The sequence below is a fragment of the Mesoplodon densirostris genome, chromosome 11, assembly GCF_025265405.1.
Source record: "Mesoplodon densirostris isolate mMesDen1 chromosome 11, mMesDen1 primary haplotype, whole genome shotgun sequence".
Taxonomy (NCBI): domain Eukaryota; kingdom Metazoa; phylum Chordata; class Mammalia; order Artiodactyla; family Ziphiidae; genus Mesoplodon; species Mesoplodon densirostris.
Window position 1 is genome coordinate 60,660,450 of NC_082671.1, and position 17,508 is coordinate 60,677,957.

The following is a 17,508-nucleotide window of genomic DNA, read 5'->3' on the forward strand; positions in this document are numbered from 1 at the left end:
GACGTCCCTATGGGACCTCCGGGGTGCCTCCCAACTCCGCGGTGAAGCCAAGGTCAGACCCGGCCTCACGCTTTGCTGAGGTTTGGCCCTGGATTGTCCTTTGCCCACTGTGCACAGGGTAGGAGGGAAAGAGGACCTTTGTCCAGATCTGGCCGAAGGACAGTTATGGGCCGGGAAGAGCCCCAGGGTGAAGCCAAAGCCGAGAGCCTGCCAGCCTGGGGCCAGGCGACTCCCTCGTGCAGGGCCTTTGCTCCTGCTCTTTCCCTGCTCCAAGCAGGGTTCCTCACACGCGGGCTGGATCCCAGGCCCACCTCTCCTGCCTGCCTCCTGTGTTTTTCCTTGCACTTCTCTCTGAAATTAGCTCATTCCCTTATTTTCCTGTTTCCTGTGTGTTTTTCTCCTCACCCACGCTCTGGAAGGGTGGGAGCCTTGATGATCTGGGCACCAGTTCCCCCAGAACAGAGCCTGGCCCAGAGAAACCCCCCCATAGATGCCCAGGAGGCCTAGGGTGGGCGCAGGGTGGGGAGGGCAAGCCTGGCCTTGAAGGGCCCGCCCCCAGGTGAGGAGCTGGGGTCAGTGTTGCAGAATGACTCAGGGGTTCAGTTCAGAAGAGCCTTGTGGAGGGCCCCCCAGGGGACCCCGCTGATGCCTGCGTGGCGCTGGTGGTCCTTGCAGGGGTTCCCAAGCCCCTGCCCACCTGGACCCAGAGTCACACCCGAGACCGTGGACAAACTCGCGAGCTGGCCCGTGGCTGGGGCTGTTCTGTTCCCGCTGCCCCGATTCCACACCAACTTCAGGGAGACGCCTCGGAACCTCCCCCTGGGGCCCCAGCACGGCACCCCAGACCTCGTGTGAACCAGCTCCGCCCCTGCCGGCTCTGTGACCTCGGGGAAGCCCTCACCCCGCTCCAGCTCGGGGTCCTCTTCCCTGACATGAGCAATGACACTGCCTTCTGTGTGGGGTGGGGGGGTCCCACGGACAACGGGGACAACGTGGAGCCCCCTCCTGCAGCCTGACGGCTTCCCTTCCACCTGGACCCACCTGGGGTCTTCCCCACGTGGCCTGCTGGCAGAGTCCCCTGTTCCCAGCTTCCTTCCTAGCTACCTGGGAGACCTGACCTGAGCCTCCCCTCTTCCCCAGGCCCAGGCCCTCCTGCCCCATCTCCTGGCCGCCTCACCCCACTGTCCTACCCCTACTCTGGAATCTGGTGGGACTGGGTGTTTGAGGGCTGTGAGCGCCGGGATCTGTGCCCTACTGCCTGCCCTGCCTGAGCTCACAGCAGAGGGAACATCTGGTGGGTTCCAGTGATTCAGCAGGTCAGGGCGGGAGGGTCAGTGGCCCTCCCAGCCCTGGCAATCTTGCCTCTGCCTCACTCTTGGGCTGCATGGCCTCGTGGACCTCCCTAGGCCCATCCGGTACCTGCAGGTGCCGCTGGAGTGCAGGGTCCACGTGGCCCTGATGCGTGGGAGCTGAGCTTGGCCCCTTCCTGGCCCCTCCCTGCAGAGAAGACTCAGCCGACAGCCAGGCTGCGCCATCCTTGCAGGGCAGGCCTAGGCCCTGGGGGCCGCAGTGCGAGTGCACAGCCCGTTAGAGCGCAGGGCCGGCCCACGGTCGCCCAGTGCATGCCTGAGTCGGCCCTGGTGTGCTCCGGCCTCAGTGTGTTGAGGTTGGCCTGGTCGCCATGCCTGTACCACCAGTTGGTGCCTGAGGGCTCGCGGCTGCAGCTGGCATAGCTGTGGGCCATTGGCGCAGGGCGTTCGGCTGTGGGGCGTGTGGTGCAGCGTACTGAAGCCACAGCCCTCCTGGTTGTGGACACCGCCGGAGCCCTGGAATGTGTACCCTGTACGGTGTGGGCTGCGGCGCTGCAGCCCTTCAGTTGCACCCCCATCGTGGATCCTGGCCATCTGGGCCCCCCGGCAGGTGGTCCAGGAGGTACATCCTTTCCCGGAGGGCTGAGGCTGGCAGAAGTAGGCTGAGAAGTTGGGGGCTCTGGGGTCCCAACCTTCTCCCCAGCCCCTAGCCCAGGAAGCATGTCGGCGCACCACGATGCTTGTGGGCAGGGGGGTGGTACAAAAGCCCCCAGCCCTCCCAGGCACTCACCTGTGGCCCTGAGTACAGGCCGAGAGGTAGAGCCAATAAAACCGGTCTCCCTGGTTCACGCAGAAGCTGTCATAGCGGGCCCGCAGCGAGTGGTTGCCCATGTCCCGCAGATCCACCATCAGCTCGGTGTGCAGGCCGGGCTGGGAGGTCAGGCCCGAGATGTGTTCCAACCCCAGCCAATGGTCACCCACGGGGAGTGGGGCACCCAGGCTCAGGCCTGCCCTGTGTTCTCAGCAAGGCCCCAGGGCCCTGGCTGCACGGCCTTCCTACCTCCCCCGTCTCCAAAGCCCTCTCTGTACTCCTGCCGGCACCTCTCAAAATCCAGCAGCCGCTCCCTGCCCCAGTCTCGACTCAATCACTGTCCAACCACTGTCTGCATGCTTGTCACAGAACCTGGGGTGGGACGAGGACGTCAGCGCCTCCCATGCTGGCTGTGCCCGGGTGGATCAGAGGGGCCTGCCCCTCCACGGTCCAGGGGGGAGGGATGTCCGCCCTCCCCTAAGCACTCTTTATATGTTTGAAAAATGAAACCTTGTTGTTTTTCTGCTTGTCAGTGTAATACAAACTTGCATTGGAATACATTAAAATTCTCAGAAATAGGGTGAAGATTCAAAGTAACTCCCCAGGCCTCAGGCTGATGGCTTCAATTTAATGGATGTTATTTTATACTTAACTTGTATCCTGGGCATCTTTGTTTGTTCCCTTGGAAGTAGACTTCTCTCCTTTCCTGACTGTAGCCAGCCCTCAGAGAGCATCTCTGTCCCGGGTGCAGGTGTCTGAGGATGGCCTCTGGCCTGGCCTGGCCCTTCCCTCCCAACCGCCAACGGTAACATCTGTTTTTGCCAAAGTGATACACGAACTGCAGGCTGTTCTCCTGGACGGGGCACTGGCTCCTCTGGCTGGCTGGCGTACACACCACTGGGGTCCTCTGGTTCTGCACCCAGATCTGAGAGCAGTCCCTCCCTGGGTAAGACTCGGGCCAGGAGGGGTCGGAGTTCTCCAGGTGACCAGACCCAGAGCCCGAGAAGGGCCCGTGGACAATCCAGCAGGTGACTTATAACCTTGGTCCTGGCAGACAGGCAGCCACTGTCCTCTCACCTTGGGCCACACCTGCCTCAGGCCTCTTCCCTTCTGGAAGCGGCTGGCCTTCAGGCTCCTAGCATTTGCTGGCCCCCGGCCCTCTGTCAGACCTTCGATTCCTCCCGCTGAGCCTGGACACCACCTCTCCCTGTGGGTCCAACATGGCCTTCACCTGCTGCCCTAGGAGGGTCTGCCTTGGCTTCCCCGCCTCCCTCCCTCGGCCCAGCTGGCCCCCACTAACACCAACCTGGAGGGGGCCTGGTCCTTGCCTGCCCCTCCCCCAGGCTGTTCAGGGCAGGTACCCAGGTGGGTCCTCACGGGGAGTGAGAAGCCTGCAGGGTGCAGACCTGTGGGTGACAGCTCCCAGGCCACCCAGCCAGCACGCACCGGGCCCCTTCCACTCCCCCACATCCGGCCAGACCTTGGGGTTCCAGCAGGACCGCCTGGACCTGTGGAGAGAAGACCCCGGGCAGAGGGAAGCTCAGTAGCCCCTGGAGCCCCTGGCCCACCACGGGCCTGCCACCCACTCCTACCGGCCTTTGACAATGTGCCTCAGAGCTGGCCCAGGGCGGAGGGACACAGAAGAGCCCCGAGACCCAGCGCAGGGCGGGCGGCCATGCTTCCTAGGGGGCAAACACCGTAGAGAAGCGCCACCCTGCCGGCCTCCTGCCGTGCCCCCGGGGCCGGCCCACACGCCTCTCCACACTCACTGTCGCCTTCCTGGGCAGATGTGAGCCGCTGGTCCCCACTGAGTTTTGTTCAAGCTGCTGGGCTCGCTCCCACCTCCTCCCCTCCGGCGTGCCAGGGTGGGGGGCTGGGCAGGGAGGGGAGCCCCAGGGTGTGGACTAGAAGGGAGGGCAGGGGTCCACAAGGGATGGGTGGGTGCCACCAACATCCTGATGCCCTTCCCCACCCTCCCTGTCACTTGAGTCCCATTCCCGCACATTTCACAAAGCAGGCTTCCAAAATTAGATTTTATTTCGGTCTCTAAGGGATGTGTACACGAGCGTGTGAATGACAAGGACATGGGCCAGCCCAAGGCTCCTCGGCCCAGATTGTGGCCATGGGTTTCACCTGATTTAGACACTGAGTCAACACAGACACAACCAAACGTGGCCCTGGGCCCCTGACAGGATGCACAGATGCTACGTCGAAAACAGGTGACCAGGACACGACGCAAACAGGTAATGACCGGGGTCAAGTGCTGTATGGGGCCAGCTCGACCTTGGGCCCAGCTGCACCCAAGGTGGTTCCTGTGCAAACTGGCGGGCCCTGGTGGACAACTGCCACCCATCCACTGAGGGTCGGGGTGAGCCCCAGGTCCCACCACTAGCTGCACAGGAGCAGGTTCAACCGCTCGTGGGCCAGGCAGGCTCAACCCCGAGAGGGCGGTGGCCCTGGACTCCCCACGGCTGGAGGTAGACCACGGGGGCAGCTGGACGGGCAGTGGTTGGAGGCCAGCCTGGCTGCCCATGGCCGAAACTGACCCTCACCACACCCCTGTCTTCCTGGGACCGAGACTCCAAGAGAAAGGTGTTCTCCGTCCCAACCAGATTTAAGGCTAGTGTTTCCTGACATTTGCTTCGGTTTAAGTTAAAAATACCTGAGTAGAAAAGTTTCAGACACTTTTAAAAGCCAGAAACGCACAACCTCTGTAGGCACAGCCATTGCTGGCGCTCACCCGGGGCCGCCGCCGCCCCCTCAGGGGGCGCCAAGGAGCCACGCGAAGGGCTGCACGGGCCAAGCTGCCCTTCCCCAGCGCGCTGGCCCGGCACCCCCTGCGACGCGGCGAGAAGGCACAGTGAGGTCGGGGCTGGCCAGCTGTGGCCTGCCGCGCCTCACCCCTCCCCCGCCAGCTCATCCCGGGGCCGGTGAACTTCCAAGCGGCCGCAGGGAGGGGGTGGAGGGGGGCTGCTGGGAAGCCCGAGCTCAGAGAGTGAAATAATTCTTTATTTGGGCGGGTTGGGAGAGGGCAGGCGAGGCCAGGCTGGACCCCCATGGGGGGTGGCACCCAGGAGCTCCTCAGGAGGCCGGCCCCCCGTGCCCCTCGGCTGTGTCACAGGAGCAGCCGCAGGCAGCCCCCTGGACGGACGTGGTGGCTCCCTCTGTCCTTCCTACTTGTGTGGCCAGGCCTTGGAGGCCCTCTGCAGGCAGTACTGGGCGGCAGGCAGTGACAAGACCAGGCTGCTGGCACGGCGCCCCATCCAGTACAGGCCGTAGCCCAGGAGGCCCAAGAAGGTGGCCTTCACGGCCAGCCAGGACACTCTGCTGGAGACGGACGGCGGGGGGACACTGGGGGAGGGAGGGTGGGCTGGGCCTGGCTGGGGGACGCACGATCCCCCAGCCCCCAGCCCGGCTCTACGTGGGTGGGGTTGGTGGGACGGAGGGGTGGGCAGGCGGCACTCACGTCATTATCTCCTGGATGTTGAGGTCGGTGGTCCAGTTCTTCTCGATGCCAGGGACGTGGCCCATGCCCACAACGCCCACCACCACGGAGGGGACGCACTTCCTGGGCTCGGCTGCAGCAGGGAGAGACGCGTCAGCACCGCCCACCCGACTGGCCCCGGCGGGTCCCCAGCGACTGCCCGGCAGCCCGTCCTCACCATCAGAGGCACGGGGCAGCTCCAGGCGCCGGGCCGCCTGCCTCAGCATGTACGTCAGGTAGATGTCCCGCTCAGACACAATGGTGCGGTGCAGGTCGGGGAATTCGCCGATCATCTCAGCCATCATCTGCTCCAGCAGGTCCTTCTGCTTGCACCGCTCCACGTCATCCTTGCTGGGGGAGAAGGGCGTGCTGCCAGCCCAAGGGACGGCTGACCCAGGGCAGGGACGGCTAACCCAGGGCGGGGACCTCGCACCTTCTGGGATCCTGGCAGGAGGAAGGGCTGGGGAGGCCCTGTGTGAGGAGGCTCTGCCCGAGAATGACAGGAGCGTGCTGCAGGGCGGGCTGGGCCAGGCCAGGTGTGGACCGAGCGCTCTGTGGGCATCTCGGGCCACTGGCCACCATTCCCGGGCCAGGAGGCCGAGGGGTCCTACCTGATAGGGTCCGACAGGAAACACAGGCCCCAGGCCAGCTTGATCTTCTGCCAGAAGGAGAGGGCGGCGATGGCCCTCTTGAAGGTGACGGGGATAGGCCGGTCGCCCAGGTGGAACTTGCAGAAAGGCACCTTGCTGGCCTGGGCAGAGGCGGGGTGTTGGCGGGGGAGCCTCAGGCCCCGGACAGCTCCCAAGCGCTGAGCCCCCTCCGCCCCCCGGCCAGGCCCGGGCCCACCTCCTTGAAAGCCTCCCTGAACTCGCCGCCAGGGGCCATGCCCAGCTGCTCAGTGATGTGGGCGGACACCTTCAGCAGCAGCATCTGCATGAGTCCCGACATGACCCCGTTCTGCAGGGAGAGGCCCGGTCAGCCGGCGTGCGGCAGAGCACGAGGTGCCTGCGGCCCCGCGGGAGGCCTGCCCTGTGCTCTGGGGAGGAGCGAGGGCCAAGCTGACGTCCAGCAGCGCCTCACGGTGGGCGCCTCACCCACGGTGCACGCTCAGAGGCCCCTCCCGGCCCTTCAGACGACCTTCCCAGAGCAGGCCCCCCGCAGGCTGCGTGGTCTCAGATCGGCTGCCTGGCCTCTGCCCCGTGGGTGCCCCCTTTCCCCCCTCACCCCTTCAGGCCAGACCCCCAGCTCCTCTGCCCACATCCCCCTTGGGGCACCTGTCAGTGTGAGTGGACTTGGGTCCTCTGTTCAGAGCCCCTGAGCGAGGCGCAGTGAGGTTGCAGCTCTGGGCCACATGACACGCTGAGGCCCCACCCCCGCCCCTGGTGACCTGCCAGCATACTCCGGGGCCCTCAGGGTCCCTGACCAGCTCCTGCCTTGGGGTTGGGGCCTCAGCCGCCTCTCCTCACTGTCCCTCGGGCCAGGGAGAAGGGTCCCGGACCAGAGTCCCCTTGGGGCTGGCACGCGCACCTGCCTGATGGCCTGCTGCAGCTTCTCCAGGCTGATCTCCTTGGCCTCCCGCAGCAGTGTGCGCTCGTCCATCTTCAGCATGGACACGCGGTACTGGCACAGCTCCACCACCACCACGTCAGGCTGCACCTCCCGGATGGTCTGCGACGGACACGCCAGCTCACCGCGGGCCCCATGGGCAGAGCCACGCCGGACCCGGAGGCCCACCCCCAGGTTGACCCCACCGCCGCTCAGCCGCCGTGGAGACAGCTCGGTGCTGGAAGCAACTACGGAGGGAGGGACGGCCCGGGTCTGCGTGTCCTGCAGCAGCAGCAGTGCGGCTCACGGGCCTCACCTTCACCACGTCCTTCTTGCTGTCGTCGCTGAAGTGGGCCGTGCCCACCACGTACACACGGCTCCCGTCCTCGGCCACCAGCTCGGTCACCGTGCACGGCAGGTCGGGCCGCTCCTGCCGCCTCTTCAGCTTCATCTCCAGGAGCAGATTGAAAGCGTCCACGTCGGCTGCAGGGACAGCAAGGCCCGGCTCGGGGCCATCCTCCCACACGGGCGGCCTTGGCCTCCGGGGCGCAGGGACGGGGGTGCGTGCTGCCCCGCGGAACACGGACGCACATGGGGGCCTCTCTGGGCCTCGAGCCACTGGTCCTTGCTCACCAGGACGTGTGGCCAGGCCCCACTCCAAGGGGAGCCCTCAGGCCGCCAAGGGGCCCAGGACGGGGGTGCTGTGCAGGGCACCCGGCCTCCCCACCTGAGGAGGGGGCTCCTGCCACAGCCCTGCTCGCGCTCAAGAGCCCCCCCGCCAACGCCCCAGGGTGGGCCGGGGCCCCTGGTCCACCACAGGCTCTGGAGATCACCCAGCCCAAGCCCCTCCCGCCTGGCACGGTGACCCAGGGAGCACGCACACAGGTTCTGGGGCTCTCCGGGGAGCACCCTGGGCACCACCTCCGAACCCCCTGAAGTCACGATGGGCTCTGTGTTGGCCTGCGGAGGGAAGGGGGGCGTTCGAGTGGCCGTGCTCGCCTCTCCGGGGCCTGCCGGGACTCGTGCGGTTGCTCCATCAACATCCCAGGAAGACCAGTGAAGGGCTTCTCTGCACAGAGGCCAGAGGGACCCCAGAGAGCCTCACGGGGGGGAGCCCCACTTCCCGCGGGCCCCGGCCCCCGGCCCCTGGCCCCGGCCCCCCGCCCAGGGCTCTGACCTCGCGAAGGGGCTGTTCCTCCTGCCCCTCCATGGCGGGCGGTGGCTCCCGGCACCGACGAGTGAAGCCTGAGGGAACACAGGACCGCGTCCTCACCTGGAGCCCCGGGGCCGGGCATGGGGGTCAGTGCCCCGTGGCGCCGCGTCCATCGGGAACGATCCGTGGGCAGGACCTCGGCCCCGGGCACAGGTGATCTCGGGATCTGCGGTGCGGGGCTGAGGGCAGGCTGGGGACACCCGGGCGGTGAGCCTGAGTCCCCCAGGAGCAGGACGTGCCGCCCGGCCTCCTGCTCGCCCAGCAGGGGGTCACCCTGCGGGGACAGCTGGCCAGACCTGGATGCCTCCTCTTTGACTTTGGAATACAACACAATTTATAAAATTCCCTAAAAAGACAAAACCAGGCGGCAGAAGGGAACCTGTGTGCTGGGCTGGCGTGGAAGGCGGTGCGGCTGCAGCCCCGCTTTCAGGAGCCACATGTGGCGACAATATGTGTCACCAGTAGCATCACACAGGCGTCGGCACAGACTCAGGAGGGGCAGGGGGAGGGACGGCGAACAGCACAGGTGTGTCGGTGTCACTGAGAACTGAGACTTCTTCTGGTTGAAGAAAAGAGGCACAAACTTGAAGAAGCTGAGCTAGGAGCTGAGCCCCCGAGGTCACGCGGGAGCTGCTTGTGCTGTCCCCTCCGGAGGGGAGACAGGGTGCAGGAGCCCAGCAAGGCTGTTCTCACCAGAGAGGAGATCCCCGCTGGGCCCGGGACACGGTGTCCTGGACATCCGCCACATGGACTTCACCTGAACCTCCCAAGGTCCTGCTGGAAACTCAAACCAGAGTCTGACAGCCTCCGGTTCCAGCTCTGAGTTTAGAGCCGGGGTCTGGCAGCCAAAGGACAGGGGGCTTGGCACCTGCGGGTGGGGCCCGCGGGAGAACCTGACAGGTGACTGGACACCGTCCCGTGAGGAACGGCTCTAATTTGGTTTCAGTCGTGGGCGCTATATCGTGAGTTTTTAGAGTCCGTGTCTGTCACACGTGAACCGATGGGACGTGCCGGGAGGCCCCATGCGGGCAGTGGGACACCCCCGGGGCGCCTGTCAGTTTCACTGTTGCACTTTCACAACAAAGAGGAAAAACAAATAATAAATAAACACGACACTAGGTCAAGTTCCTTCCCCCTTGTACCCCGTGACCCTGAGCCCAACCCTAACCCGGGCTCTGTTCCCAGCCTGCTTGGAGCTCCGCTTCCTCGCCTGCGGCCGGGAGGACCGGCTCGGGCAGGTGGCTCAGCGCAGGGGCAGCCCATCCCAAGGACGGCTGTGCCTTCTGGAAGAAATGAGGTTGGGGGAAGGGTCTGGAAGAGAAACTGGCTCAGGACCAAAAGGGGGCAGACCCTCCAGCGGAGAAGGATGGCAGGCAGAGCCGTGGGCCTCTGCACAGGGCAGGGGAGCTGGCTCTGGGGTCTGAGCCCGGCCTGGGCCCCCGGGCGCCCCGCCATCGGGGAAGAAGCCACAGCACTGGGGGCGCCCGGTCCCCATGGGCAGCGACTCACCCGGCCGCACCACTCCCAGGGCCTCCTCCTTCCCACCTCACAGACGGAAGCGCTCCACTGATGCAAGGCACCGACCGAAATAGAAACAGGAAGCTGTGTCTGCTGCCGAGCTGGGGCCCGCCCGCCTCTCAGGTTCCCGAGCAGGCCCAGGAGCGCATCCCCCCGGTCCGCTTCACACAAGGCTGCCAAAGTACTAGAGAAACTTCTCAAGGAAGCGTCCAGTGCTGTCCTGGGAAGCCTGTGTGACAGGCGGTAAGAGGAGGGCCACCGAGGCCTCAGCCTCCCTCCCAGAGGGGTGGGGGTCACAGGTCTGGGTTGGCCCTGCCCTTGCCCTCCCTGCACTTGGCCTGGCCAGGCCAGACTAACCCTCTGTCCCCGGGGGGCAGACGAGCCTTGAGCCCCGAGACGGCTGGGCCCCCAACCACAGCACCAGGACCCAGGTCCCCTCGAGCTCGCCGGGGTGGGCGCCTGGTCTGGGAGGGGTCAGGCAGGAAGGCCACCGAGGCCCCTCCAGGGCCAAGAGCCTGTGATTCTGAGCAGCGTCTCTGATGTCACCCCTGCACACACTTCCCAACATCCTGATTTCCTGCAGCCTCAGCCGGGGCCCCTGCTGATACCCTTGTAGGATGTACCGGTAAGTTCAGTGGGTCATCAATCCCTCCTCCCCTAGGGAGCCCCGCTCACCGTGATGCATTTTCAAATATTTACGGCTGGGATCTGAGCCTCTCTAAATATTTACGGGAGGGGAGCAAAGGGCCCAATGCCATGGAACCCTGGGCCCGGCCTCCATCTCCCACACCCGCAGGCTGTTTCTGGCCACAAAATCTCTGGACGACGGGTCCTGGCAGCTCATCACACCACCACAGGCTGCAGTGACCAGCAAACCCCAGGCTAACAGCCTCGCGGGGAGAACAACGTGCCCCCTCCTAAATCCAGGCTCCAGCGCCCAGCTCCCACCAGCCAGCATAGCCCCAGGGAGCCCAGAACCAGGCTTCCACCCGGCAACCTGGCCACGCTGCGGCCACCAACGCCGAGACCCTGGGGAGCCTGGCACAAAGCAGACCCTTCTGCCCAATCCAGGTGCTCTCCCCCCCAACAGGTGTCACTGCTGAGCCGGACTGTCCACGGAGCACGGCCTGGGGAAGCATCAGGCTCAGCAGTGGGAAAGGCCTCCTGAGCCTGGCCACCAGAGGCCAGTCCTCTAGGCGGCTGCCAGCACCCGTCCTACGGGGGACGGCCACAGGGTTGGCTAGATCTCAGGCTGCTGCTTGGTGCGGCGCGGCCTTGGGCAAGTGGTTCCAACCCACCAGGCTCTTAGCTCCTGCCTTTAGGGCTGAGGTGGTTAGAACAGCCACCCAGCCACCCACGAGCAGCACAAGGCGTGCCACACTGAGATGTCACCTCAGCTTCCCTCTGCTGGGGCATGAAGAGAACCAGCACCTGGTTTCAGGAGACTCGTCCACAGAAAGGGACACCACCCTTATCTGGTTCCACGTAGGTGACAGCGCCACCCACACGCTTCTAGGAAAACGAACTCCAAATCCGAGGGAATCCCTGACCCCCGTGAGGACCTATCTTGTCGGGTTCACCAAAGAATGCACCTGCTCACAGGGCAGGGAGAGCCCCACTTGCATTAGGGACCCCCAGGGAACGTGTCAAGGTGCTCTTGTTGGATGGGGTGTTAGCGTAGCAAACGGTTTGCTGGGTGCCCCAGGCAGGACAGACCTGAGGATACCGGACAGTGCAGGCTGCGTGGCAGGCCACAGGCTCCCGCCTGCCCAGCCCAGGCAGCTGTCCCCTTCCAGGGACAGCTATGGACTGAATTGTGTACCCTCATAGTTTGAAGCCCTAACCCCAGTGGGGGTGAAATTAGGAGGTGGGGACTTTGAGAGATGGTGAGGGTTGGGTGAGGTCATGAGGCTGTGCCCCAGGATGGGATCAGAGCCTTCCTGGGAAGAGACTCGGGAGAGCTGCCCGGTGAAGATACAGTGAGAAGACAGCTGTCTGGAGGCCAGGAAGAAAGACCCCTCACCAGCAACCAAATCAGCCAGCACCTTGATCTTGACTTTTCCATCTCCAGAACTGTGAGAAAACCGTTAAGCCCCCTTCAGTGGTATTTTGTCATGATCACAGAGCAGACTGAGACAGCCATTCTCTCTCATTCACCCCTTTAAAAATTAGGAAGCCAGAAACTACCTCCCAGACCAAGAGCTGACCAGCACCGGATGGAGTTCCCAGAAAAAACATCTCCCAACCACCCCACCAGGCCTGCTCACAAAGCCAAGGGTTCCAAACTGGACAGACTAGCGGGCTGAAGAACTGGGAGGCAGCAGGGTGTGGCCCAAAGCCCTGACCCCCTACATCCATCCCCACTTCTGAAGTCTGGGCACCTTGGCCACCGAAACCCTCCTGGGTCTGGCAGGCTCTGCTTTATGGAGGTGTGGCCGAGGGTAGGACGGGGGTAGAGGGCACATGCCAACTCACACCTGAGCCGGAGGCCTACCACACCCGGCCAACCCTCTTGGAACCTGGACTCTACCCAGTGCTGGGTCCCCACACTGACCTCCACTGCAGGGCGCTGTGTAGGGGCCTGCCCGCCCACCGTGCCAGGCCCTCTCCTGGCTGCAACATCACCGCCATCCTGTAAGGCTGACCAGTGGCCCCAAGGTCAGGGCTCCCTCCCAGCCACACAAGGGGGGCAACAGCGGCAAAAGGGAGAGGCCCAGGGAGAGTGGAGCCTGCACAGGAGCGCGCCGAGCTGGTGGCCTGGACATCTTCCTCTCCAGGGGACCCCGAAAGCCAGGAGGATTCAACCTGGAAACCATCAATCTCCTGATGAGGCTGCCCTGACGCCCAAAGTCAGCCGAGGACTTCTGAGCGAGTTCCTCGCTGTCTTCGGTGTGCTTTGCTTTCCTTTCTCGGGACAGTTTTCACAAAGACGCATACGTGAACTCTGTGGTGCTTTGTGGCATGTAAGTTATGTATCAGTTAAAGCTCTTCACAGATACAAGGTAAGTAAAAACCTACAAGGCCTCGGAAGTTTGGTCTCCTTTGCTCATATGGCAGCCCTGCTTGCTCGGCTTGAAGGGCAGAGGACTCCGGCACGCAGAAGGGCCCAGGGTCTCCACCGAGACCCTGCCACCGCCGTCTGGGGAGGAGGGGACCCTGCCCCTCACGCCCGGTCCCCCGCCCCCGACTCCGGCCGACCCCGCCCCCGGCCCCGACCCCCGACTCCGGGCCCCGCCCCCCGGCCCCGCCTCCGGCCTGCGCCATCCGAGCCCTCGAACCCTGCGACCCTCGCGGTCGACTCCGGCCCCGCGCGCACTCCTCGGAGGTCGGGGCTGATCCTTCCGGCCCGAGACCTCACGCCTGGGGGCTGGCTGGGCCCGGCCCGATGCGGGGCAGCATCCGACCTGGACCGCGGGCCGACCTCGACCCGCCGGGGCCCCCGCGCGCCGCCCCCCGCCCCAGGCCCGTGCCGCGCGGCGTACCAAGGCGGGGCGGCGCTCCTCAGCCGGCCTCCATGCGGCTCGTCGCTCCACCAGACGGGGCGGACCGCGGCCGCGGGGCGGGGCGGCCGGACGGGCCGGGGCCGGAGGGCCGGGCGGAGCGCGGCATGCCGGGAAGCGTAGTTCCGCGCGCCTTCGGCCCGCCCTTACAGCGAGCCTGTCCCGGGCCCGTGGACTACAGTTCCCAGGGGGTTGCGCGCGAGCAGCCGCGGACTTCACTTCCCAGGAGGCCGCGCGCGAGAAAGCCCCGCCGCTCCCCGCCCCGCCTCCAGCGTCGGGATTCGAGGACTCAAGCGGCGGCTAGGTACCCGGGTTCGAGTCCCAGGCCTGCCACCCGAGTGGGGCGGCGTTGCGAAGCGCCCCAAAATTCTCTGGCTGCAGCTCCCGGTCAGTAAAAGGGGGTTGACGTTCATATAGCCTGCTATGATACAGAACCGTCAATCCCGCCCGAAAGGGTCAGCGATAGTGCAACGCGAGGAGCAGAGAGTTTGGGTCGTGGATTGTACCCATGTGGGCGCCTGGGCCACCCCTCGGCCTGGCGGCTGGGGCCCGGGGAGGCGCGGGCGGGGACGGTGGGACGGCTGGAGGGGAGGGGGGCACAGGGTGGGGGCGGGGTCCCGGAGTGAGGGGTAGCCCCGTCCGGCCCGGCCCTGGTCTGGGCCTGCCGGACCGGCCCACCAGCGGTCCGAGCTGGGCGCCGGGCCTCCCCTCAGGTTTCAGGAAGGGGGTGCTGGCCCAGCCCTGCTGTCCCACACAGGGCCCGGGTTCCTACATTCTGAGTCTGGGGGTGGCCCTCCTTTGGGCTGGCTGATGTGGGAGGTGATGCCCCGTCCAGTCTCGTGCGGGGCAGGAATCAAAGGAATGCTGATGCCCACGGTGCGCCCTCTGCTCCCTCCGGGCAAGGTGGCATCCCTGGCACCTGCAGGAAGAGGTCTGCTTCTGTGGGACGTTGACTCCCTTCTGTTCCCCAGGGCAATGGGTCAGTTCACACACCAAGGAACAGGCCTCTGGAGGAGACTGGTCTGAAATGTCCTGCCGGGCCTTGGCTCAGGGGGCAGGGCTGGGCACAGCAATCCCGCCGAAGACAGAGACCGGGGGCGGGGCGGGGGCTCAGTGGCCGGTGTGCCTTAGCCCCACCTGGACACGTGTGCATGGGGAACTTCTGTGGATTCAGCACACGGCCAGGCAGCGCGCCCCGCGGGTCTCTGGGAATGTCTCCACTCTGAGCAGAGCCCCTGAGTGTGCATGTGCAGGGGTGGGGGGCCGGTCTGGGCTGCAGCCCCACTCAGGGATTGCTGGGGGGCCCGTGGCAAACACTGCTGCCTGAGGTGAGTGGGAATTGGACTCCTGGGTGGGCACAGCAGCCCCTACCCCTTCAGGGTCACCTTGGCCCCCAGTGCCCGGCTCACCACCACCACAGATCTGGCTGCCCATGTGGGACCGAGGGGCCAGGGGCTCATCCCACCCTGCAGGACCTGGTTAGCCTGCCTGGGTCCTGTGGGGTCCCTTCCCCAGATCAGTGGAAATGGTGAGTGCCAGCCCAAGAGGCAGCAGGCCATATGACCTGGGATGCTGGGCTGGGGACAGTGTCCTGACCCGGGTGAGGGTGAGTGCTTTCTGGGGACAGGGGGTATGAATTGTACCGTTTTGCCATCTGGGGCCGTGCTGACCCTGGAGAGACTGCCACTCCCAGAGTCAGCCAATTCCTAGAGACAGCAAACAGTTTCACAAGCAAACCAGCCATCCACAGCCCCAGACCATCCCTCCTCCATGAGGTGCTCTGTGTCCTCGGGGCCACCCTCTGCCTGCCCCAATCACCTGGGCAGCCCCTCCGCCCTGAGCCTACCAAGATTATTCACGCTGGCCGGTCCTGAGCCTGCTCACCCTGCCTCCCATCTCTCCCTGCGGAAACCCAGTGGAGGCTCCTGCCCACGTGTCCCCTCTCCCTGCCTCCTGACTGGCCCTGGGGCCCCCTCCTCTTGGGACCTGTGATAAACTGTCTTTGCAGTGACAGTCCTCTCCTGATCTCTTGGCTTCACCATACCTGAGTGATGATAAAAACCTACATCTAAAACCCAAGTTGGGGGACTTCCCTGGTGGCGCAGTGGTTCAGAATCCGCCTGCCAGTGCAGGGGACACGGGTTCGAGCCCTGGTCCGGGAAGATCCCACATGCCGCGGAGCAACTAAATCCGTGCGCCACAACTACTGAGCCTGCACTCTATAGAGCCTGCGAGCCACAACTACAGAGCCCGCATGCCACAACTACTGAAGCCCGCACGCCTAGAGCCCGTGCTCCGCAACGAGAAGCCACCGCATTGAGAAGCCCACGCACCGCAACCAGAGAAAGCCCACGCGCAAAAAGAAATAAATTTATAAAAAACAAAACCAAAAACACCCAAGTTGGGATGCAGCCCCGGATGATGGATCAACTGCACTCCCAGAAAGCCCAGCCTGCCCAAGCTCAGGGCTGCTCCAGGGAGGGGCCTGCGGAGGGGCTTCGAGGAGGCCGGGCCAGTCAGGCCTCCACACGGTGCAGCAGGTGGTCCCACCCTGATCTCGGCTGAGCCCCCTTGTGATTGAGGCCTGCACCCCACCTGGTCTAGCCCCCAGGGGTTTCTGGCCCAGCTGCCCCAGCCATCTGCCTCCAAGGAGCCTCTCTTCAGACCCTCAGGGTCTCCTGCTGTGGCCTATGGGGTGTGTGACTCCTTGGTGCACGCCCGGGACCAGCCTCATCCCCACCTGCATCCTGGGCCTGGTGAGGAAAGCCCCCCCGCGCCCGCGATCCCCATGACACGAACGCCTCCAGAGCACATCAGGGGCACCCCTTCCAGGAAGCCCTCCTGAGTCCTGCCAGTTCTTGCTATTCCCCCCCAAGTGTACCTGGCAGCCCCTGCCCTCAAGCATCTGATGGGGGGGCCGGCTTCCTGGGGGGGCTCACTCCATCTCCACTGAGTCTGTGTGAATCACCCTGTGGCCCAGAATGCACGCACGTTAGCTGGAGACCACGGTGTGTCAGCCGCATGAGGACTGTGTGTTCTCATTCAGCTGTGGATGCAGCAGGGCCCCCAGGCGACCTGGAGGGCATCGGGGCACCTCCCACGGCCCTGCCGCCCCCCGCCCCCAGCACCTCCACCCCGTGCAGGTTGGGTGGAGGCCCTGGACACAGGAGGCCTCAGCTGGACCACAGGCCTCCGGCAGGATGGACCACTCAGGACTCAGGGGTATCAGAATAATCTTTATTGATATGCTCGGTGCTACCTTGTTAATACTGTCACGTTGTCGCCGTGGCTGAGGTAATAGGGATGGCCCCGCCCAGCGCCGGCCCTGAGCTCCCACGGAAGCGTGGTGGACCTTCGGGCGGGGGGGTGCTGATGGCCTTGGAGGGGACGTGGTTATTGCGTTGGATTCCTGCCCTCACTGGCACGCTGGCGCCCTCGCCCAGCCTCACCCGTGCGCACTCACGCACACACTCGCACGCTTACCGCTAATGCACACACCCACTGGCACGCTGGCACCCTCGCTCTCTTCCGCACGCTCCCACACTCACACACACAGCATCCTTTGTTTTGAATGCATCTGAAGCCTCCTGGTAATAAATATACTCGCTAGTTACAGTAATCATAGTAAAATAAAGTACAGGTTTGTCGGGATACGAGGAGAAAGTGCACGTTGACCTTTGACTGGAGGGTGGCCCCTCCCACCGAGGGCTCCCGGTCCCTGCAGGGGCAGCCCTGAGGTGCCACCATCCCCAGCTCCCTCCTGAGTTGTCCTGCCACTGCCCGGCCCCTCACGGGCCAGCGTCCCAGGCCTAAGACAAAATCAACTAAAAAAATAAATTCTTCATCTCACAGCCGAGCGCCTGATGCAGGGGAGGGGGGGTGGCTCTGGGCCTTTCTGGCCACGGGCTCTACGGGGGTCATGGCCAGCCCCTGGCCCAGCCAGCGCCCCGACGATGCCATCTGAGGGGCCGGGTAGGCGAGGTGCTGAGCCCCGTGGCATGCGGACAGGAGGCTGGGGTGTGGGCCGTGCCGGGCGAAGCAGAGGCCGCGTCCACGGGGGCGCTGGGGGCAGTGGCGCACTGCGGTCATGCAGGGGGGCCTGCGACGGCCTGGGCAGCCCTGTCCCC

At 64.9% G+C, this 17,508-nt stretch overlaps 1 protein-coding gene across 3 annotated transcripts; it reads right to left on the reverse strand.

The window, feature by feature from the left end:
* Positions 1-4,140: 4,140 nt before the first annotated feature.
* TRABD (TraB domain containing) lies at positions 4,141-13,453 on the reverse strand. Of its 3 annotated transcripts, XM_060112027.1 has the most exons (11): positions 13,364-13,404; positions 12,436-12,686; positions 8,328-8,395; positions 8,032-8,110; positions 7,467-7,633; positions 7,133-7,273; positions 6,452-6,562; positions 6,217-6,356; positions 5,784-5,956; positions 5,588-5,699; positions 4,141-5,472 (listed from the first exon to the last, which is right to left on the reverse strand). In XM_060112027.1, exons 3-11 carry the CDS (start codon positions 8,358-8,360, stop codon positions 5,295-5,297), a joined length of 1,134 nt encoding a protein of 377 aa, XP_059968010.1. In that variant the 5' UTR covers positions 8,361-8,395; positions 12,436-12,686; positions 13,364-13,404; the 3' UTR covers positions 4,141-5,294. The 3 variants fall into 3 exon arrangements, with proteins under 3 accessions (XP_059968010.1, XP_059968008.1, XP_059968009.1); XM_060112025.1 differs by lacking the exon at positions 12,436-12,686 and having other exon boundaries at positions 13,364-13,453; XM_060112026.1 differs by lacking the exons at positions 12,436-12,686; positions 13,364-13,404 and adding an exon at positions 9,873-12,420.
* Between the last annotated feature and the right edge of the window lie 4,055 nt (positions 13,454-17,508).